This window comes from Ranitomeya variabilis, chromosome 1 (genome assembly GCF_051348905.1).
Source record: "Ranitomeya variabilis isolate aRanVar5 chromosome 1, aRanVar5.hap1, whole genome shotgun sequence".
In the NCBI taxonomy this organism is placed as follows: domain Eukaryota; kingdom Metazoa; phylum Chordata; class Amphibia; order Anura; family Dendrobatidae; genus Ranitomeya; species Ranitomeya variabilis.
Window position 1 is genome coordinate 148,776,537 of NC_135232.1, and position 23,520 is coordinate 148,800,056.

Here is a 23,520-nt window from a genome sequence, read left to right on the forward strand (position 1 = left end):
ATAAGTTCCTTGGGGGGTCTAGTTTCCAAAATGAGGTCACTTGTGGGGGGTTTCTACTGTTTAGGTACATCGGGGGCTCTGCAAACGCAATATAACGCCCGCAGACCATTCTATCAAAGTCTGCATTCCAAAACGGCGCTCCTTCCCTTCCGAGCTCAGCCATGTGCACAAACAGTGGTTTATCCCCCATATATGGGGTATCAGCCTACTCAGCATAAATTGCACAATAAATTTTGGGGTCCAATTTCTCCTGTTACCCTTGTGAAAGTAAAAATTTGGTGGTGAAAAGATCATTTTTGTGGAAAAAATATGATTTTTTTTATTTTCATGGCTCTACATTATAAACTTTTGTGAAGCAGTTGGGGGTTCATAGTGCTCAACCCACATCTAGATAAGCTCTTTGGGGGGTCTAGTTTCCAAAATGGGGTCACTTGTGGGGGGTTTCTACTGTTTAGGTACATCAGGAGCTCTGCAAATGCAACATGACACCCGCAGTCCATCCCATCAAAGACTGCATTCCAAGCGGCGCTCCTTCCCTTCCGAGCCCTGATGGATACCCAAACAGTGCCCCCCCCCCACATATGGGGTATCAGCGTACTCAGGACAAACTGGTCAACAGATTTTTGGGTCCAATGTCTCCTGTTACCCTGGAGAAAATAAAAAATTGCAGGCTAAAAAATCATTTTTGAGGAAAAAAAAAGGATTTTTTATTTTCCCGGCTCTACGTTATAAATTTCTGTGAAGCACTTGGGGGTTTAAAGTGCTCACCACACATCTAGATAAGTTCCTTAAGGGGTCTAGTTTCCAAAATGGGGTCACTTGTTTACCCCCACATATGGGGTATCGACGTACTCAGGAGAAATTACACAACAACTTTTGTGGTCTAATTTCTCCTGTTACCCTTGTGAAAATAAAAAGTTTGGGGCAAAAAGATCATTTTTGTAGAAAAAATGCGATTTTTTATTTTTACGGCTCTACGTTATAAACTTCCATGAAGCACCTGGGGGGTTTAAAGTGCTCACCACACATCTAGTTAAGTTCCTTATGGGGTCTAGTTTCCTAAATGGTGTCACTTGTGGAGGGTTTCCACTGTTTAGGCACATCAGGGGCTCTCTAAACGTGACATGGCATTCGATCTCAATTCCAGCCAATTCTGCATTGAAAAAGTCGCTCCTCTTCCAAGCTCTGTGGTGCGCCCAAACAGTGGTTTATCCCCACATATGGGGTATCGGCATATTCAGGAGAAATTGTACAACACAATGTATGGTTAAATTTCTGTTTTTACACTTGTGAAAATAAAAAATATGGTTCTGAATTAAAATGTTTGCAAAAAACGTTAAATGTTAATTTTTTCCTTCCACATTGTTTCAGTTCCTGTGATGCACGTAAAGGGTTAATAAACTTCTTGAATGTGGTTTTGAGCACATTGAGGGGTGCAGTTTTTAGAATGGTGTTACACTTGGTTATTTTCTATCATATAGACCCCTCAAAATGACTTCAAATGTGATGTGGTCTCTAAAAAAATGGTGTTGTAAAAATGAGAAATTGCTGGTCAACTTTTAACCTTAACTTATAACTCCCTAACAAAAAAAAAAATGTTTCCAAAATTGTGCTGATGTAAAGTAGACATGTGGGAAATGTTATTTATTAACAATTTTGTGTGACATATCTCTCTGATTTAAGGGCATAAAAATACAACGTTTGAAAATTGCAAAATTTTAAACATTTTCGCCATATTTCCATTTTTTTCATAAATAATATCAAGTAATATCGAAGAAATGTTACCACTAATATGAAGTACAATATGTCACGAAAAAACGATGTCAGAATCAGCGGGATCCGTTAAAGCGTTCCAGAGTTATAACCTCATAAAGTGACAGTGGTCAGAATTGTAAAAATTGGCCCGGTCATTAAGTACCAAATTGGCTCTGTCACTAAGGGGTTAAACATACCTATTCCCTTTTCATCACAAAAAAGGAAATTACATCCTTAAACCCTTCACATAGTTATGTTTTCTTATTTCCTCATCTAAAAAAGTCCCAAAGTATTTATACTTACAAAAGGGAAGAGGGGACCAGATCTCAAAATGCTACCAACATATTTCAGACCTTGAGCCCTTTCTTTATTATTATTATTATTATTATTATTATTATTATTATTATTATTTATTTATATAGCACCATTAATTCCATGGTGCTGTACATGAGAAAGGGGTTACATACAGGGTTATAAATATCGTTTACAGTAAACAAGTTTACAGTGACAAACTGGTACAAAGGGGAGAGGACCCTGTCCTTGCGGACTTACATTCTATGGGATAGTGGGGAAGAGACAGAAGGTCGGAGGTGCAGCAGCTCTGGCGGTGGTGAGGCGGCTGCTCAGGCAATGGCGAGGCGGCAGAATGGTTATTGCAGGCTGTAGGCTTTCTTGAAGAGATGGGTTTTCAGGTTCCGTCTGAAGGATCCGAGGGTGGTGGATAGTCGGACGTGTTGAGGCATGGAATTCCAGAGGATGGGGGATATTCGGGAGAAATCTTGGAGGCGGTTGTGTGAGGACCGAATAAGTGTGGTGGAGAGTAGGTGGTCTTGGGAGGATCGGAGGTTACTTGAGGGAAGGTATTGGGAGATTAGTTCAGAGATATAGGGAGGGGACAGGTTGTGGATGGCTTTGTAGATCAGTGTTAGTAGTTTGAACTGGATTGGTTGGGGAATTGGGAGCCAGTGGAGGGATTTGCAAAGGGGAGAAGCAGGGGAGTAGCGAGGAGAGAGGTGGATTAGGGCAGCAGAGTTGAGGACAGACTGGAGTGGTGCAAGAGAGTTAGCGGGGAGGCCACAGAGGAGGGTGTTGCAGTAGTTGAGGCGGGAGATGATGAGGGCATGCACAAGAGTCTTAGTAGATTGTGGGGTGAGGAAGGGACGGATTCTGGCAATATTTTTGAGTTGGAGGCCACAGGAGGTGGCAAGAGTTTGAACGTGCGGTTTGAAGGACAAGGCAGAGTCGAGAGTTACCCCATGGCAGCGGATTTCAGGTGCGGGAGAGAACGTGATGCCGTTTACCATAATAGATAGATCAGGTAGGGGGGATACGTGAGATGTGGGAAAGATGATGAGTTCGGTTTTGTCTACATTGAGTTTTAGGAAGCGAGAGGTGAAGAAGGAGGATATGGCTGACAGAAACTCCGGGATTCTGAGAGGCGACATCTGAGCCAGAGAGGTAGATCTGAGTGTCGTCCGCATACAGGTGGTACTGGAAGCCATGGGACTTTATGAGTTGCCCTAGGCCAAGGGTATAGATGGAAAAAAGTAGGGGCCCAAGGACAGAGCCTTGAGGGACTACAACAGAGAGAGGGTGGGATGAGGAGGTAGTGTGGGAGTGGAGTAGGAAACGCTAAATGTGCGGTCGGAAAGGTATGAGGCAATCCAGGACAGGGCAAGGCCTTTGATGCCAAGGGAAGAAAGAATCTGTAGCAGTAGGTAGTGATCGACTGTGTCAAAAGCAGAGGACAGGTCAAGAATGAGGAGGATGGAGAACTGTCTGTTAGCTTTGGCTGTGAGTAAGTCATTAGTAATTTTTGTCAGGGCAGTTTCGGTGTAGTGGTGGGGGCGGAAGCCAGATTGAAGATTGTCAAGAAGAGAGTTAGATGAGAGGTGGGAGGAAATTTGAGCATGGACATGCTGCTCAAGGAGTTTTGAAGCAAACGGGAGCAGTGATATGGGGCGGTAGCTTTGCATAGCAGTTGGGTCAAGGTTAGTTTTTTTGAGGATGGGTGTGATGGTGGCATGTTTGAAGGCATAGGGGAAGGTACCAGAAGATAGCAATAGGTTGAAGAGATGTGTTAGGGCTGGAATGAGCATGTTAGTGAGGTTGGGGAGCAAGTGGGAGGGGATGGGGTCGAGTGTACAGGTGGTGAGGTGTGATTTGGAGAAGAGGTGAGTAAGCTCTCCTTCAGTGATGTTGGAGAGGGAGGTTATTAGGGAAGGGCAGAGGTCTGGTATATGGAGTGGTTGGGGACGTGGAACAATTAGGGTTTGCCTTGTTTGGTCGATCTTGTTTTTGAGGTAGGTGGCAAAATCCTCGGAGGAGATGAAGGGAGTTGGCAGTGGTGGGCGGAGGAGGGAGTTAAATGTGCCGAACAGTTGTTTTGGGTTGTAGGATAGTGAAGATACAAGGTTAGTGAAATAGGTCAGTTTAGCGGAGGTGAGGGCTAATTTGAAGTCAAATGTAGCTTGTTTGAAAGCAGTGAAGTCGTCTGGCAGGCGTGTTTTCTTCCAACGTTGCTCTGCAACCCTTTCTGTCTGTAACCCTATAAATACTGTGCTCATGTTTTCATTTTCATTGCATACTTTCATTTCATGGACTTTTCAAAAGCTTTTGATACGGTGCCACACAAAATGTTGATACATAAAACGAGAATAATGGGGATAGGGGAAAATATGTGTAAGTGGGTTAAGAGCTGGCTCAGGGATAGGAAAAAAAGGGTGGTTATTAATGGAGCACACTTAGACTGGGTCATGGTTAGCAGTGGGGTACCACAGGGGTCATTATTGGACCCTCTTCTTTTTTACATATTTCTTAATGATCTTGTAGGGGGCATACAGAGAAGAATTTCAATATTTGTAGATGACACTAAACTCTGCAGGGTAATCAATACAGAGGAGGACAATTTTATATTACAGGATGATTTATGTAAACTAGAAGCTTGGGCTGATAAATGGCAAATGAGCTTTAATGGGGATAAATGTAAGGTCATGCACTTGGGTAGAAGCAATAAGATGTATAACTATGTGCTTAACTGTAAAACACTGGGCAAAACCGTCAATGAAAAAGACCTGGGTGTATGGGTGGATGACAAACTCACATTTAGTGGCCAGTTTCAGGCATCTGCTACAAAGGCAAATAACATAATGGGATGCAATAAAAGAGGCATAGATGCTCACGAGAAGAACATAATTTTATTCTATACAAGTCACTAGTTCGACCACACTTAGAATACTGTGCACAGTTCTGGTCTCTGGTGTATAAGAAAGACATAGCTGAACTAGAGCAGGTGCAGAGAAGAGCGACCAAGGTTATTAGAGCACTGTGGATCTGCAATACCAAGAAAGGGTATTACACTTGGGGCTTTTTAGTTTGGAAAAATGAAGGCTAAGGGGTGATCTTATTTTATTGTATAAATATATGAGGGGACACTACAAAGACATTTCTGATGATCTTTTTAATCATAGACCTGAGACAGGGACAAGGGGGCATCCTCTACATCTGGAGGAAAGAAGGTTTAAGCATAATAACACATGCAGATTCTTTACTGAGTGAGACTATGGAACTATCTGCCGTATGATGTAAGGAGTGATTCATTACTAAAATTTAAGAGGAGACTGGATACCTTTCTTGAAAAGTATAATGTTACAGGTTATATATACTAGATTCCTTGATAGGTCGTTGATCCAGGGAACTAGTCTGATTGCCGTATGTGGAGTCGGGAAGGATTTTTTTTCCCCAATGTGGAGCTTACTCTTTGCCACATGGTTTTTTTCTGCCTTCCTCTGGATCAACATGTTAGGGCATGTTAGGTTAGGCTATGGGTTGAAGTAGATGGACTTAAAGTCTTCCTTCAACCTTAATAACTATATTACTATGTTAATGGAAAATGTGCCCACTAGAGTTGAGCGACTTTTACTTTTTTCGGCTCGAGTCGGGTTTCGCGAAACCTGACTTTATCAAAAGTTGGGCCGGGAGAAATCGGCCAATTATTGCGAAAAGTTGGGGGCCGACTGAAACACGAAACACAATGCAAGTCAATGGGGAATCAAAGTCGGCAGTGAGTGGAGTGTCATGATTCTCAATGGCGAGAGAACATAGCCCAGCATATATGAGAACTAGCTCTTGGAAGATGGAAACTATACTGACCATGAACTAAACCTGCCGCACAACTAGAAGTGGCCGGGTAGCATGCCTACGTTTTTTTATCCCTAGATGCCCAGCGCCAGCCGGAGAACTACCTAATCCTAGCAGAGGAAAAGACAGTCCTGGCTCACCTCTAGAGAAATTTTCCCAAAAGGCAGACAGAGGCCCCCACATATATTGGCGGTGATTTTAGATGAAATGACAAACGTAGTATGAAAATAGGTTTAGCAAAATCGAGGTCCGCTTACTAGATAGCATGAAGACAGAAAGGGCACTTTCATGGTCAGCATAAAACCCTATCAAAACACCATCCAGAAATTACTTTAAGACTCTAGCATTAACTCATAACACCAGAGTGGCAATTTCCGCTCACAAGAGCTTTCCAGACACAGTAACGAAACAGCAGCTGTGAACAGGAACAAAATGCAAAAACACACAAGGACAAAAGTCCAACTTAGCTGGGAGTTGTCTAGTAGCAGGAACATGCACAGAAAGGCTACTGATTACATTGATGACCGGCATGAAACTGACAGAGGAGCAAGGTTATATAGCGACTCCCACATCCTGATAGGAGCAGGTGAACAGAGGGGATGATGCACACAAGTTAAATTCCACAAGTGGCCACCGGGGGAGCCCAGAATCCAATTTCACAACAGTACCCCCCCCTCAAGGAGGGGGCACCGAACCCTCACCAGAACCACCAGGGCGATCAGGATGAGCCCTATGAAAGGCACGGACAAGATCGGAGGCATGAACATCAGAGGCAGTGACCCAAGAATTATCCTCCTGACCGTATCCCTTCCATTTGACCAGATACTGGAGTTTCCATCTGGAAACACGAGAGTCCAAGATCTTTTCCACAACGTACTCCAACTCACCCTCAACCAACACCGCAGCAGGAGGCTCAACGGAAGGCACAGCTGGTACCTCATACCTGCGCAACAATGACCGATGAAAAACATTATGAATCGAAAAGGATGCAGGGAGGTCCAAACGGAAGGACACAGGGTTAAGAATCTCCAATATCTTGTACGGGCCGATGAACCGAGGCTTAAACTTAGGAGAAGAAACCCTCATAGGGACAAAACGAGAAGACAACCACACCAAGTCCCCAACACAAAGCCGAGGACCAACACGACGACGGCGGTTGGCAAAAAGCTGAGTCTTCTCCTGGGACAACTTCAAATTGTCCACCACCTGCCCCCAAATCTGATGCAACCTCTCCACCACAGCATCCACTCCAGGACAATCCGAAGATTCCACTTGACCGGAGGAAAATCGAGGATGAAACCCCGAATTACAGAAAAACGGGGACACCAAGGTGGCAGAGCTGGCCCGATTATTGAGGGCGAACTCCGCCAAAGGCAAAAAAGCAACCCAATCATCCTGATCCGCAGACACAAAACACCTCAAATATGTCTCCAAGGTCTGATTAGTCCGCTCGGTCTGGCCATTAGTCTGAGGATGGAAAGCAGACGAAAAAGACAAATCTATGCCCATCCTAGCACAGAATGCCCGCCAAAATCTAGACACGAATTGGGTCCTCTGTCAGAAACGATATTCTCCGGAATACCATGCAAACGAACAACATTTTGAAAAAACAGAGGAACCAACTCGGAAGAAGAAGGCAACTTAGGCAAGGGAACCAGATGGACCATCTTAGAGAAACGGTCACACACCACCCAGATGACAGACATCTTCTGAGAAACAGGCAGATCCGAAATAAAATCCATCGAGATGTGCGTCCAAGGCCTCTTCGGGATAGGCAAGGGTAACAACAATCCACTAGCCCGAGAACAACAAGGCTTGGCCCGAGCACAAACCTCACAAGACTGCACAAAGCCTCGCACATCTCGTGACAGGGAAGGCCACCAGAAGGACCTTGCCACCAAATCCCTGGTACCAAAGATTCCAGGATGACCTGCCAACGCAGAAGAATGAACCTCAGAGATGACTCTACTGGTCCAATCATCAGGAACAAACAGTCTACCAGGTGGGCAACGATCAGGTCTATCCGCCTGAAACTCCTGCAAGGCCCGCCGCAGGTCTGGAGAAACGGCAGACAATATCACTCCATCTTTAAGGATACCTGTGGGCTCAGAATTACCAGGGGAGTCAGGCTCAAAACTCCTAGAAAGGGCATCCGCCTTAACATTCTTAGAACCCGGTAGGTAAGACACCACAAAATTAAACCGAGAGAAAAACAACGACCAGCGCGCTTGTCTAGGATTCAGGCGCCTGGCAGACTCAAGGTAAATTAAATTTTTGTGGTCAGTCAATACCACCACCTGATGTCTGGCCCCCTCAAGCCAGTGACGCCACTCCTCAAAAGCCCACTTCATGGCCAAAAGCTCCCGATTCCCAATATCATAATTCCGCTCGGCGGGCGAAAATTTACGGGAAAAAAAAGCACAAGGTCTCATCACGGAGCAGTCGGAACTTCTCTGCGACAACACCGCCCCAGCTCCGATTTCAGAAGCGTCGACCTCAACCTGAAAAGGAAGAGCAACATCAGGCTGACGCAACACTGGGGCGGAAGAAAAGCGGCGCTTGAGCTCCCGAAAGGCCTCCACAGCATCAGGGGACCAATCAGCAACATCAGCACCCTTCTTAGTCAAATCAGTCAATGGTTTTACAACATCAGAAAAACCAGCAATAAATCGACGATAAAAGTTAGCAAAGCCCAAAAATTTCTGAAGACTCTTAAGAGAAGAGGGTTGCGTCCAATCACCAATAGCCTGAACCTTGACAGGATCCATCTCGATGGAAGAGGGGGAAAAAATGTATCCCAAGAAGGAAATCTTCTGAACCCCAAAAACACACTTAGAACCCTTCACACACAAGGAATTAGACCGCAAAACCTGAAAAACCCTCCTGACCTGCTGGACATGAGAGTCCCAGTCATCCGAAAAAATCAGAATATCATCCAGATACACAATCATAAATTTATCCAAATAATCGCGGAAAATGTCATGCATAAAGGACTGGAAGACTGAAGGGGCATTTGAAAGACCAAAAGGCATCACCAAATACTCAAAATGGCCCTCGGGCGTATTAAATGCGGTTTTCCACTCATCCCCCTGCTTGATTCGCACCAAATTATACGCCCCACGGAGATCAATCTTAGAGAACCACTTGGCCCCCTTTATACGAGCAAACAAATCAGTAAGCAGTGGTAACGGATATTGATATTTAACCGTGATTTTATTCAAAAGTCGATAATCAATACACGGCCTCAAAGAGCCGTCTTTCTTAGACACAAAGAAAAAACCGGCTCCTAAGGGAGATGACGAAGGACGAATATGTCCCTTTTCCAAGGACTCCTTTATATATTCTCGCATAGCAGCGTGTTCAGGCACAGACAGATTAAATAAACGACCCTTAGGGTATTTACTACCCGGGATCAAGTCTATGGCACAATCGCACTCCCGGTGCGGAGGTAGTGAACCAACCTTGGGTTCTTCAAAAACGTCACGAAAGTCAGACAAGAATTCAGGAATCTCAGAGGGAATAGATGATGAAATGGAAACCAAAGGTACGTCCCCATGAGTTCCTTTACATCCCCAGCTTAACACAGACATAGCTCTCCAGTCGAGGACTGGGTTATGAGATTGCAGCCATGGCAATCCCAGCACCAAAACATCATGCAGATTATACAGCACCAGAAAGCGAATAACCTCCTGGTGATCCGGATTAACACGCATAGTCACTTGTGTCCAGTATTGTGGTTTATTACTAGCCAATGGGGTGGAGTCAATCCCTTTCAGAGGTATCGGAGCCTCCAATGGCTCCAAATCATACCCACAGCGTTTGGCAAAGGACCAATCCATAAGACTCAAAGCAGCGCCAGAGTCGACATAGGCGTCCGCGGTAATAGATGACAAAGAACAAATCAGGGTCACAGATAGAATAAACTTAGACTGTAAAGTGCTAATTGAAACAGACTTGTCAGGCTTCTTAGTACGCTTAAAGCATGCTGATATAACATGAGTAGAATCACCACAATAGAAGCACAACCCATTTTTACGTCTAAAATTCTGCCGCTCGCTTCTGGACAGAATTCTATCACATTGCAAATTTTCTGGCGTTTTCTCAGTAGACACCGCCAAATGGTGCACAGGTTTGCGCTCCCGCAGACGCCTATCGATCTGAATAGCCATCGTCATGGACTCATTCAGACCCGCAGGCACAGGGAACCCCACTATAACATCCTTAATGGCATCAGAGAGACCTTCTCTGAAAATCGCCGCCAGGGCGCACTCATTCCACTGAGTAAGCACAGACCATTTGCGGAATTTTTGGCAGTATATTTCAGCTTCATCTTGCCCCTGAGACAAGGACATCAAGGCCTTTTCCGCCTGAAGCTCTAAATGAGGTTCCTCATAAAGCAACCCCAAGGCCAGAAAAAACGCATCCACATTGAGCAACGCAGGATCCCCTGGTGCCAATGCAAAAGCCCAGTCTTGAGGGTCGCCCCGGAGCAAGGAAATTACAATCCTGACCTGCTGTGCAGGGTCTCCGGCAGAGCGAGACTTCAGGGACAAAAACAATTTGCAATTATTTTTAAAATTTTGAAAGTGAGATCTATTCCCCGAGAAGAATTCAGGCAAAGGAATTCTAGGCTCAGACATAGGTGCATGAACAACAAAATCTTGCAAATTTTGTACCTTTGTGGCGAGATTATTCAAACCTGTAGCTACACTCTGAAGATCCATTTGAAACAGGTGAACACAGAGCCATTCAAGGATTAGAAGGAGAGGAAGAGAGGAAGGCTGCAGTATAGGCAGACTAGCAAGTGATTCAATTAAGAGCACACTCAGAACTAGAGGGAAAAAAAAAAAAAATTGTAGCAGACTTCTTTTTTCTCTCCTTTCTCAGCCAGTAATTTAACCCTTTTTTGGGCCGGTCAAACTGTCATGATTCTCAATGGCGAGAGAACATAGCCCAGCATATATGAGAACTAGCTCTTGGAAGATGGAAACTATACTGACCATGAACTAAACCTGCCGCACAACTAGAAGTGGCCGGGTAGCATGCCTACGTTTTTTTATCCCTAGATGCCCAGCGCCAGCCGGAGAACTACCTAATCCTAGCAGAGGAAAAGACAGTCCTGGCTCACCTCTAGAGAAATTTTCCCAAAAGGCAGACAGAGGCCCCCACATATATTGGCGGTGATTTTAGATGAAATGACAAACGTAGTATGAAAATAGGTTTAGCAAAATCGAGGTCCGCTTACTAGATAGCATGAAGACAGAAAGGGCACTTTCATGGTCAGCAGAAAACCCTATCAAAACACCATCCAGAAATTACTTTAAGACTCTAGCATTAACTCATAACACCAGAGTGGCAATTTCCGCTCACAAGAGCTTTCCAGACACAGTAACGAAACAGCAGCTGTGAACAGGAACAAAATGCAAAAACACACAAGGACAAAAGTCCAACTTAGCTGGGAGTTGTCTAGTAGCAGGAACATGCACAGAAAGGCTACTGATTACATTGATGACCGGCATGAAACTGACAGAGGAGCAAGGTTATATAGCGACTCCCACATCCTGATAGGAGCAGGTGAACAGAGGGGATGATGCACACAAGTTAAATTCCACAAGTGGCCACCGGGGGAGCCCAGAATCCAATTTCACAACAGTGGAGGACAGGAAAACACCTACAGTGCCCATTTTTAATGCCAAAAACATCAATTCTTATTACTTAAGCTTGTCAATCTTAATTTACTTTATAATAATAGTTAGGCATTGAAAACTGGGGGGCATTTGGCTAAAGTTGTGGGGGGGTAGGGCTGGCTCAAGATTTTCCTGGGCCCAGGAAACGCGGAATACATCACGGAGGTGGAGCAGGGAGAGGTAAGTATTTCAACTTTGCAAGTGCTGTGATCCTGAGCAAGCAGGGGGGGCCCACTCGTTGGCACTGGCACAGGGCCCTTCATAGTACGGTGGTGTGTTTGACGGCGGGTGTCGCCTCCCACTGGCAGAGACACTTTTGCGTACTATGAGGGGCCCTGTGCCAGTGACGTCGCCAACGAGTATGCCCCACCCACCTGATGAAGGAACCTGCACTTTCATCTGCACCTTCCTCTTTGTCCCCTTGTAAGGTGGTATAGTATTCGGGAAGGGGAACCTGGCTTTCAGCAGGGTCAGATTTTGGCTGTGTAGAGTGCAAGGGGAATGTAGTGGTCTGGTCAATGTACCAGCAGACTCATCTAGCAGTGGCTGGGCAATGGGCAGGATGATGAGGAAACACAGATATAGGCCCAAATAATAAAGTAGGCTAAATGCAGTTCAAAATTGGTAACAGGACTAAACAGGTGGCATTGCTTTGTTCAGTGGAGGAAAACTGTAATGAGTGGCAGACACAGTTAGTAGGCCCAAATAATAAAGTAGGCTAAATGCAGTTCAAAATTGGTAACAGGACTAAACAGGCGGCATTGCTTTGTTCAGTGGAGGAAAACTGTAATGAGTGGCAGACACAGTTAGTAGGCCCAAATAATAAAGTAGGCTAAATGCAGTTCAAATGTGGTAACAGGACTAAACAGGCGGCATTGCTTTGTTCAGCGGAGGAAAACTGTAATGAATGGCAGACACAGTTAGTAGGCCCAAATAATAAAGTAGGCTAAATGCAGTTCAAATGTGGTAACATGACTAAAAAGGCGGCATTGCTTTGTTCAGTGGAGGAAAACTGTAATGAGTGGCAGACACAGTTAGTAGGCCCAAATAATAAAGTAGGCTAAATGCAGTTCAAAATTGGTAACAGGACTAAACAGGCGGCATTGCTTTGTTCAGTGGAGGAAAACTGTAATGAGTGCAGACACAGTTAGTAGGCCCAAATAATAAAGTGGGCTAAATGTCTGCCAAAAAATTGTTCATAAATAAACAGGTGGCATAGCTAGGTACAGGGGTGGGCTCCTCTGCTGAGTAGCAGACAGTGGTAGTAGGCGCAAAGTATTAACTGGTCCAAATGGAGGCCAAGGCCACTGTATATTTTAACTATCATCTATAATTTCAACAAATTTGTATTGGCAGTGCCATTGGAGGATTTAACAGCACAGATTACACAGTGGTGGAGCAGGGAGAGGTAAGTATTGCAAATGGTAGAGCACTGTTCGAGCTGGGGGGGAACACTCTCTCGTGGGCGGCGGTACTGGCACAGGGCCCCTCATATTACGACGGTGTGTCTGACATTGGTTGTGCACCACCACCGTCAGAGACACTTCATTGTACTATGAGGGACCCTGTGCCAGTGCCGTCGCCCAAGAGTGGGCCCACCCACCTGTCCAGGCAAACGGCACTCGCACGGGTGCTTGCACCAGGTAGTGACCACAGCCCTGTGGGGGGAGTCAGCCAATTTAGGGAGGTATAAAAATGGCCTATGGTGGACATTCAGCAGGTGCAAATGGAGGAATTGGAGAAGTCAGTAAGAGGAGGCCAAAAGCAAGACATTTTTCAGGCAAGCTACGTGTCGGCAGGGGAAGGTGGGGCAAAATAATTTGAAATCCATGATTGGTTCATTTTAATGAAAGTTAGATCATCAACATTTTGGGTAGCCAGACGTGTTCTTTTTTCAGTCAGTACTGAACCAGCAGCACTGAAGACTCTTTCTGATAGCACACTAGCAGCAGGGCAAGCGAGCTCCTGTAATGCATATTCTGCCAATTTAGGCCAGGTGTCTATTTTAGACAATGACGCTGGCTCAACACCTCCAGCCTTAGGTGCTATTGTGCTTTTGCGACTACCACCAGATGCACCACCACCATCAGTACCAGCTGGCAACCACCGCCCACGGGCTCTTCCACCAGACTTCCTCATTTTTTGGAAAATCTAATTAAAATAACAACCGTTATATGGTACTGTAAAACAAGGTAGAAGGTATATATAAACTTGTTGAGAATTTAAATCTCCCTTTTTTTTGGGAGACTGAACCAAAACTCAGGCCCTGTGCATAAAACAACACAATGTAAGTGGCAGAAAGTGGCTGGCTGATATACGACAAACTAACAGGACTGAAGTATATCCACTTTGTGAGAATTTGAATCTAACTTTTTTTTTGGGAGACTGAACCTAAACTCAGGCCCAGTGTATATAACAACGCAATCTAAGTGGCAGAAAGTGGCTGGCTGACATACGACAAACTAACAGGACTGAAGTATATTCACTTTGTGAGAATTTGAATCTCCCTTTTTTGGGGGGAGACTGAACCAAAACTCAGGCCCAGTGTATAAAACAACACAATGTAAGTGGCAGAAAGTGGCTGGAAGATATATGAAAAAATACAAGGACTGTAGTACAATTTCAATTTCCCTACAATGATCTCAGGACAAGTATGGCAGCAATAAAAAGGACTGCTGCACACAAAAGTGTGGACAAATAAACAAGATAACTGTGCAAAAAGGAGCAACAGGATTTTGGCTTTTAAAAAAGCAGTTGGTTTGCACAGCAGTGTGCAAACAGCAATGCAGCTATCAGGGAGCCTTATAATACAGCCTAATAAGCTACAGAGCTGATGCACAAAAATATAGCCTCCACTGTCCCTGCAAAAAAAAGGTGGTGTTGGACAGTGGAAATCGCTACAGCACAAGCAGTTTGGGGGTTAATTTTCCCTCCCTAACTATATCCCTTCTTCTGATGAAGCTGCAGCAACCTCTCCCTATGCTAAGATCGGCAGAAGTATGATGGCGGTCGGCGTGCACGCCCCTTTATAGCCCCTGTGACGCCGCAGAAAGCAAGCCAATCACTGCCATGCCCTTCTCCAAGATGGTGGGGACTGAGACCTATGTCATCATGCTGCCCACACTCTGCGTCTTCCTTCATTGGCTGAAAAATGGTGCTGAAAGCGTCATATGAAACGCGACTTTTGCGCGCAGATCGGCGACCTCATGGCCGATCCCACACTAGGATCGGGTCGTGTTTCATGAAACCCGACTTTGCCGAAAGTCGGCGATTTTTGAATTTGTCCGATCCGTTTCGCTCAACCCTAGTGCCCACTACTACAAATTCTGTAAGGCTACCTTGAAATGCTTAAATTGATCAGCAGCATTGCACCAGTGATTTTCAGTGAATTTATTTCTAAATGCTATAAATGCAGAGGTAATGACCAGTGGGACAATTGCCATGGACTTGATAGAAAAATATTAAGAATTGAGAGTCCTCAGTGGTTCATACCTTTTAATGGCTAACTGAAAAGATGGTAACAAATTGCAAGCTTTCGAGACTACTCAGGCCTCTTCATCAGGCATAGACTAATACAACATCTGAAGAATCACATATTTACACACAACACAGCACAGAACTGTCATTATGGGAGAGTGATAAGTGATTAACAGTTGTGTCCATAAATATTGGGACAGTTCCTAGATAAGGAGTGAATGTTTTGTTGTCCTCTTATTGGGCCTGGTTCTTTTATGATGACCCCACATGGTCTGAAGTGCAAATGCCTTAATTGATATAAAAATACATAAATCCATGTGACACATTCATTCCTGCACTAAGTGTGTCAACGGTTATCATAAATTTATACTCCCAAATTCTCTAGTCTCTCTGAGATTTGAAGTTACCTTTCAATACAATTTCAGGTCCATGGTGCTATGATCAGGCATACATAAATGTTTGGCCACAGGTAGATCCATTCTTTTTTCTCTTATTGTGTGGCCAAACATTTTTGTATGCCTGCCTGATCATAGCAGTTTTTCTTTATGCACTTTTTATGCAAATCTAAAGCTGTTTGTTACAGTAGCAGCAAAAAGTATACATTTTCAGAAATTTCATGCACACAGTTGCTTTTTTTCATACTGACTAAACTGGAAAACTACAGCATTTTTCGCTAAAGACAGAAAGTGCAAAAACGCTAGAAAAAATGCAACTATGCCTTTTTGCTGCTGTTTTGGTGAATGAAACTAACTTTATAAACAATGTACTGAAGACAAATGACACATATAATCTGCACCAAAAATGCAGCAAAAAAAGGCAACAAAATCGTTTTTTATAAACAGGTTTTTTACTATCAAGAGAGCAGATTGTGGTTGCAGAACAAAATGCAGCAAAAAGTCAACTTGTGAACACAGCCAAACTATTCATGCTCTTGTCTCAGCCAAATCTCTCCTCTCTCACTTTGCGTCACCTTGATCTCCTCTTTGGCTCTCACTTTACTGTCACCTCAATCGCCTCCTTGGCTCTAACAGTACTGTCACCTTGATCTCCTCTCTGGCTCTCACAGTACTGTCACCTCAATCTCCTCTCTGGCTTTCACTTTACTGTCACCTCGATCTCCCCTCTGGCTCTCACAGTGCTGTCACCTCGATCGCCTCTTTGGCTCTAACAGTACTGTCACCTCGATCTCCTCTCTGGCTCTCACAGTGCTGTCACTTTCAACTCCTCTCTGGCTCTCACAGTGCTATCACCTCCATCTCCTCTCTGGCTATCACCCCCATCTCCTCTCTGGCTCTCACAGTGCTGTCACCTCAATCTCCTCTCTGGCTCTAACAGTACTGTCACCTCCATCTCCTCTCTGGCTCTCACAGTGCTATCACCTCCATCTCCTCTCTGGCTCTCACAGTGCTGTCAACTCCATCTCCTCTCTGGCTCTCACAGTATTGTTACCTCCATCTCCTCTCTGGCTCTCACAGTGCTGTCAACTCCATCTCCTCTCTGGTTCTCACAGTATTGTTACCTCCATCTCCACTGTGGCTCTCACTGTGCTGCAGTCTGTAGACTCCAGCTCTCCCTTGTTACAGCTCAGACAAGAATACAGAGAAGAATTTCTATTGAGGGGTGGCTTCTCATTAGTCACTGCAAATTGTGGAAAATGCGGCAAGTATATTCCTGGCAGACTGCTCAGATAGGTAACCTCCCTTTGATAATAAATATAAATCAATAATAAGGAGCACCAGAGCTACATGACTATACACATTATTTGTTGGTTTCCTTGGCTAGACATCAATGTAATATATGCAGATTTTGCAACCAGAAAAATGGATTTAGGTTTTTTTCACACATAAGAAAACAAATTTAACTTTTTAAAAATATATTTATTCCCACACACTTCTCCTTTAACACTTCTGCATTTCACCAGTTTAGCAGATCTACCTTGTTCCGCCTAGGATGATGAAAAGTTAACAGAACATGTGAACCAAATACACATCAGAGAAAATTGCTAAGCTCTTCTGCATGGAGAAGTGAGGGAATGCATGCATTTCAATATCGCTGCAGCGAAGTCCAGGAGTAATGCTAAGTACTCCCCTGATGGCTTGTACCATATTATGGTACCAGAAGGAGCAGCTGGCGGAGACACAAATGAGTTGTGGCCAAGAAGGCACCGAAGCAAATATTAAATTCAAATCTTCACACAGTTCACTGCCACCAACATAGCACGGGAACAAGAAAAGCAGCATTGTGGTTGACATGTGCTACAATAATGGCAAACTGGCTACATGGCTGAGCTTTGTAAGGCTACGTACACACCTCATTTAGGTGAATATTCAGGGTATATGTAATTTTCTAATGTGACTAAAGGGGATAAAGGAACCACTGCATATTACATACAACAGTGTTGTGAAAAAGTAACTGTCTTATGAAACCGAACACTTGCTATAAATTCACACTGTCATGATTCAGGCTGGGGTGAGTTTCATGTTATTCTCTCCCCGGTTTTGGTCATGCTGGGGTTAACCTTCTCTGCCTTGTTTTGGCTTCGGTGTTGCTATTTCAGTCTGCTGTACCTGCAGACCTGTGATAGTTCATGCCTCCAGGCTAGAGCAGCTGACCCCTTAATACAATGTTTGTCCTCTGTCCTTGTACTCTGCTCCCGTGACTTTCCTTTCCTGCCTTCCTGCTTTGTCTTATTGCTCGCTCTCTGTTCTTGGACCCCTTGGTATGTGACCCGGCTTGGCGTCTGTCTCTCGTCTCGGTTATATCTGCTCCCGTCTGGCTCTGACTTCTGGCTTGTATTTGATCACATAAATTGCTGTGACCTCTGGTACTTCTTGTCCTTACGATTTCTGGCTCGGCTCGTCTGACCACTCTTTCACCACTTGGTGGCGCTTGTGCTGCTGCTCAATGGTGTTACGCTGTGTGTGCAGCCTCTCTTCCCTCACCAGCATCCTCTGGTGGAGGTTGTGCTATACTGCACTGCAGCAGCATTACACACAGCAGACTGTTACATTACTTCTGTGGGAGGTTACCTCATATTGCAGAATGCATAAATTGCTACCTTAGGCAAAGTCAAACCCTCTCTATTGTCTAGCTGGATAGCCAAAAAAACACCTCAAATATTTCAGCCTTGAGACATTATGATATGAAGAACATTTCTGGTGCAATCTTACCGGTTCAATCTCTAGTGACAATAAGTACCAGAGTAATACACTTCCAACACCAGGCTGACCACTGCGAGTGTATTCTTATAGTATAACACTATTTTAGCATGAAGAGTTCCTACAACATTATCTAGAAGAATTATGGAATGATTTAAATATCAGTTCCACCTTTAACAGGCACTGATGTTACCCTTGAGAAGAAAAATATAACACACTAATTCTCCTTAAATGTTCTGTATTGTGTTCAGACTTCCTCATTAAGAAGTCATCAATGCAAAGTACATGACCCAAGCTATAAAACTGCACCATAACCTACTGTATATGGCAAAGACCATTTAAAAATACAAAAAATGTAACATTTTCATGTTAGTGACACATAAAAAATTAAATAGATGGTGTTCAAAAAGTTGTATAGAAAACAAAAATGGTATCACTGAAAAATGTAATCTCGGCCCACAATAAATGTTGCAGTCAGCTTAAAAAGTTTTTTACCTATTTACCCAGTCAAGTTAGAGACCTCAGGTTTTGACCATGGCTAGAAATAGTTAATGGTAGAAGGTCCCTAAAGACTGGGCTCCAACACCAAAAAAACATAACTTTTACAGTGTAATTAAAAACATGAGAAAAAGTTAAAAAGAAAAATAAATTAAGGATCCATACGTTTAAACATAGCTATGAATAATGGTTGCTAACCCGAAACGTGTAATCTTATGGATCCTTAATCTTTTTATCTTTTATTGCTTTTTTCTCACCGTTTTCAATTGCACCATAAAACTAAAGTCTTAACACTTTCCAATTGGTGCTGGCGCCCAGTCCTCACGGACCCTTCTTCCATTTCGGACCTGGATACCAGTCTGGTGTGCTCCTACACTCCTTGCACAACAAGCTGACCAAACAAGGTCTACCAAGGTTCCTATTTGAATACAAGTGATTTTCACACTGAATTGTCCTTGCTGGAAGGTGAGCTGATTACTATGTTTTCTCCTTCCCTATAAATGGTTAGCCCAAACTCCACATACAACCCTCAAGAACATCTGCAGAACTGTGAATTGGATGGGCTTTTGTGGAGACCGGCTTAAAGCAGTGATGACAAGGAATTATTACCGGTTTCATCTTGACTTTCCTATTTAGGAGCGCCTTGTTCTTCGAGCGGCTATCCTGAACTGTGCTTGCTTACAATCCTCTTATATGATGATTCTCACAATTGTAAATGGAGGAGATAAAACTGACTACATTGGCTGCATTCTTATTGTACATCACTGTAAAATGTTTCAGTAATAATATTCAAGAACTCAATAACTATCAGAATCACAGATTGTTGTTTTGGACATGGTATTGTTTTCAGTTGGTGTTATCAAGTATAAGGAAAGCATGAGAAAGCGGCAGATAGAGTCTATCAAAGAAGAGATTACCCCTCCTATTAAGCATTATTGTTTAAGGCTGGAAAATCTCTTTAAACTATGAATGTTGGTTGGTCATTTACATACAAAATGAGCAAAACATAATCATGACTTTTTCAGAACTGCATCTTTACATTTCAGTATAAAGATTAATATGAACGCTATATAAAAGACAGATTTGCCAAATTGCAGGGCCCAATAGAAAATCCATCATGATTTGTGTATCGTTCCATTTGGACCACTAAACATTGATACTAATATAGAGCATAATTGGAAACACTTACTTAAAAAAGGAACAAAACTTAAAAGGATTTTTTCTAGCCATACAATATTGATGACCTATCCTTCGAAATGAAGATTGCAGGCTGAAATTTAGTGTAATTTTTTATTTAGAGGCAACCACTAACACAGGAGCGGACATATCATTGGTGCAAGCAGGCCCTATCTGAGACTCAAAGAAGGGCCCATATACTGTCTTTGCACAGGGACCCTCTTCTGTCTGCATCTGCCACTGTACTAAAATATGTAAAAATCATTTTATTTGCCCATGTTAAAGATGACCATAATCTTTACAGGGGTTTTCCATCCTTTTGAAATTGATGACCTATTTTTAGGAATAAAACCCCTTTAAAATATATGGACACCTTTGAGATGGGAAAAAAATGAATTTTACATTTGTGAGTAGTTCCGTTTAGTTAAAAAAAATGCACTAAACTTCAGTCTGCAATCTTTTTTCCTAAACTCTATTTTCAGACCTCCTGATTTACAGTTTGCATTCTGGTCCAGTATTCAGATTTTTCACTTCTGTATGTTGCTATATTCATCATTAGCTTACCTATCATTACAACTTCTATCCTGCAATTCCCTAGTCGTGTGTTTTCATTTTTTTCTATAGAATATTTTCTCTTGTCTCCTTTACATACTTTCCCATCTGCCCACTGCAGATTATATATATACACAGCTCTGGCAAATTGTATATATATACACATATATATGTACATATACATACACACACATACTACTCGTAAGCTCTCTCTGCTGTGCTATCTCTAACACTGAGAGAAAGGAAGGGGAGAGCAGTGAAAACAGTCAGAGGAGCAGGAGCTCTAACAAACTGTATTATTTATGCTGATCACTTAACTGGATAAAGAACTAGGACAACCCATGATAATCAAATGAGGACTCCAAAAAAGGTAAAAACAACTGATACCTCCTATAACTGCACTATTCGAGTTTTGTCAGCACCTCTGATCCCTGAGAGTGATGTGACATTGTTGTGCTATGTGCAGGATGCAGCCATTGAACAGCCCCTGTTTGGCTGCAGCCCCTACTTTTTAAGAAGCAGATGTCTGCCCTGATGAAATATTGATGAACTGCTCATTAGCTGTAGTGGACAAGTGACACAAATCACCTCACTCTCCGGAAACAGCGATGTTGACATCCCTGGAATTATGCCACTAAGGGAGGCAAGTATTCATTGTTTACATTTTACGTGAGGTCCTGAATTAATCAAAGAAGCACTCCCATCAAAGTTTTTATCCTCTTAATATATTGCAGTCATCATATTATAGAGCACTGTGTACTTACAATTGCTCATTTTGCCCCTCTACCCAGCTATTTTTTCTCTTTTCCATTATGTTTATGGCATTAAAAACAGGCCAGTTGAAACCTTCTAAGCGCTATGAGTCATCATTACAACTACAATCCTACATCACAGACAAAAGGAAACAAGGAAGAGAGATAAAAGCAAGGGGGTGAAGAAGCAGCTGGGTCAGAAATTGAAGAGGAGTTAGAGCTGGGTTGCCAGGGACTTCTCAATGATGTAATTGTAGTGCTAATGCTGACGTATGCAAGTAGAAGAGACTTCCTGTTTCTACAAAGAGATTATAAGAATTTAGTTAGTCTATTCTTAATCACGTGATGTCACAGACCTAATGAAAAAGACAATAATTAACTGGGTAGAAAGGCAAAATGAGCAATTGTAAGTGTACAGTGCAATACAATATGTTGATTGCAATACATTAAGAGGATAAAAACTTTGATGGAAGTGTTGTACAGTTGTACAGTAGTGAAAAACAACTTAAAGTCTGTATTATAGAAGGAAATAACCAAATATAAATTCAGTTTTAAGGTGTTGGTAATCTTTGTCTTACATCCTTACACAACTTTCATTGCTGAATTATTCTCAAGGAAATTGGTAAAATAGTGTTTAGATATTAACGTTTAAGGCTACTTTACCACCCATAGTATGTTATGTTGGAAAGTAAAAAAACATGCCAAGAACCTGAAGAACAGGCAATTTTGTCCTGGTCTATCAGTTGTGCTCACATTTCAATGTTACACTGCTAGCCAACAACAATGTATCTAAGGCTACATTTTTGTACTTCATAGATATAATAAATCATGTACCTAGGGAACAACAGGGTGGTGAAGAAAATGGGAGATATGAAAACTACGAGGGGAAATATTAAAACTGAAGGACATATGAAAATAAAACAATGAAAATGTAATATATTTCATATATCTACTCTGTCACTCCTAACTTTTATAGTCTTTCACATTTCAGTGAGACACAATGAATAGCTGTTCGGCTTCGCACACTGAGGTACCACAGAGAACAATTATTCATCCTTTGTTGGCATAAAACTTAATACATTTAAACCTTTTACATTATGGTCATCTTTCTCCACAAAAGTGCGACTGTAACAAAAGGTTAAACACTAATTCACAATCAATTATTCCTTTATAGCATGGGTTCATGCTTTCACGATAAATCATTATATCGCGTTGTTCTCAAATGTAAGTTATTCTACAATATGAACACACGCCTGTAGTCAAATTATATATTCTTTTTCAAGTCTTCCCATAAATCATTCTTTTAGATGAAAATTAACTGAAGAAATCAATTGTAACAAGAGAGACTAGTCATTTTCAGGTACTTACCCTCTGACAGCGTGAATGAGCCTTAGCGATGGATAGGCAGTTCGTACTCGAAGTTTGTTTTTAAGAATTAAAGCATTAACCCATTCGACGTGCTTCTCTCCACCTTTGACCATGAAAGCTGGTATCCAGAGCACGCTGTCATTAAGCATGGAGAGTCTGTGAACAAATTTTGCCCGGTCACTTACGTTGCGAAATCCTCCAAATGCTCTTTGTACAACAGATGGGTTCATGGTAATAAAGTCTGATTTGGTTCCAACATCAGCAGCAAATTCAACAACAGGCGCTAAATTGCACCTATAAGAATAAAACACAACAGGTATGAACACACCAATGTACAGATAACATATTTCTTATTTTAACAAAAAGACCCTGGGAAAGTAAAAAACATATCCATGCATGTACATATCCATCTCCCCGTCATTCTGCACATTTAGCTTCAGACAGAGGTACTGGCACCAATAACTAGATATTTTGATACCTTTGATGCCAGTACTTACCATAGAGTTTAAAGAGTCAAGGTTACTTGCCGATAAGCTTTCATACGAACTATCTTGACATTCATTCACTTACTACTGTCAGATCAGACACTGAGCATGTGAGCTTGGGGGAATTAATTTAGTCCCAATATCAAAATTTACAAAATGAGCTTAAAAGAGTCCTGAATGCCTCTTAGTGGAAAATAATTACAAAATATAGTTGATAGATTTGTTAAGATGTTCTATTAAAGGATTAGTCATCAATAGTCAAGAGAGAATAGTGAAATATTCGGATTCGGGAAAATCGGCACGAGTAATTTCTAATGTCCGTGTGATTGTACTTATAACGAATCCAATGCAAGTCAATGGGAAAGCTCAATATTTTTCTGCTGGAACCAACAAACAGGTCCGGGGGCATGGGAAAAAAGCTGAAATGGATGGGAACGTGCTAAAACGAATGGGAACAGCATGGAGAAGATGC

The 23,520-nt window shown here is 42.7% G+C and overlaps 1 protein-coding gene across 1 annotated transcript in view; it reads right to left on the reverse strand.

Annotated features, from left to right (window-relative positions):
* ST8SIA4 (ST8 alpha-N-acetyl-neuraminide alpha-2,8-sialyltransferase 4) overlaps positions 1-23,520 on the reverse strand; it is a 272,747-nt gene that overhangs the window by 68,241 nt on the left and 180,986 nt on the right. The window contains exon 5 of the mRNA XM_077289730.1: positions 22,564-22,857. Coding sequence (XP_077145845.1) covers positions 22,564-22,857 — 294 coding nt within the window. The remainder of the gene's footprint in view (positions 1-22,563; positions 22,858-23,520) is intronic.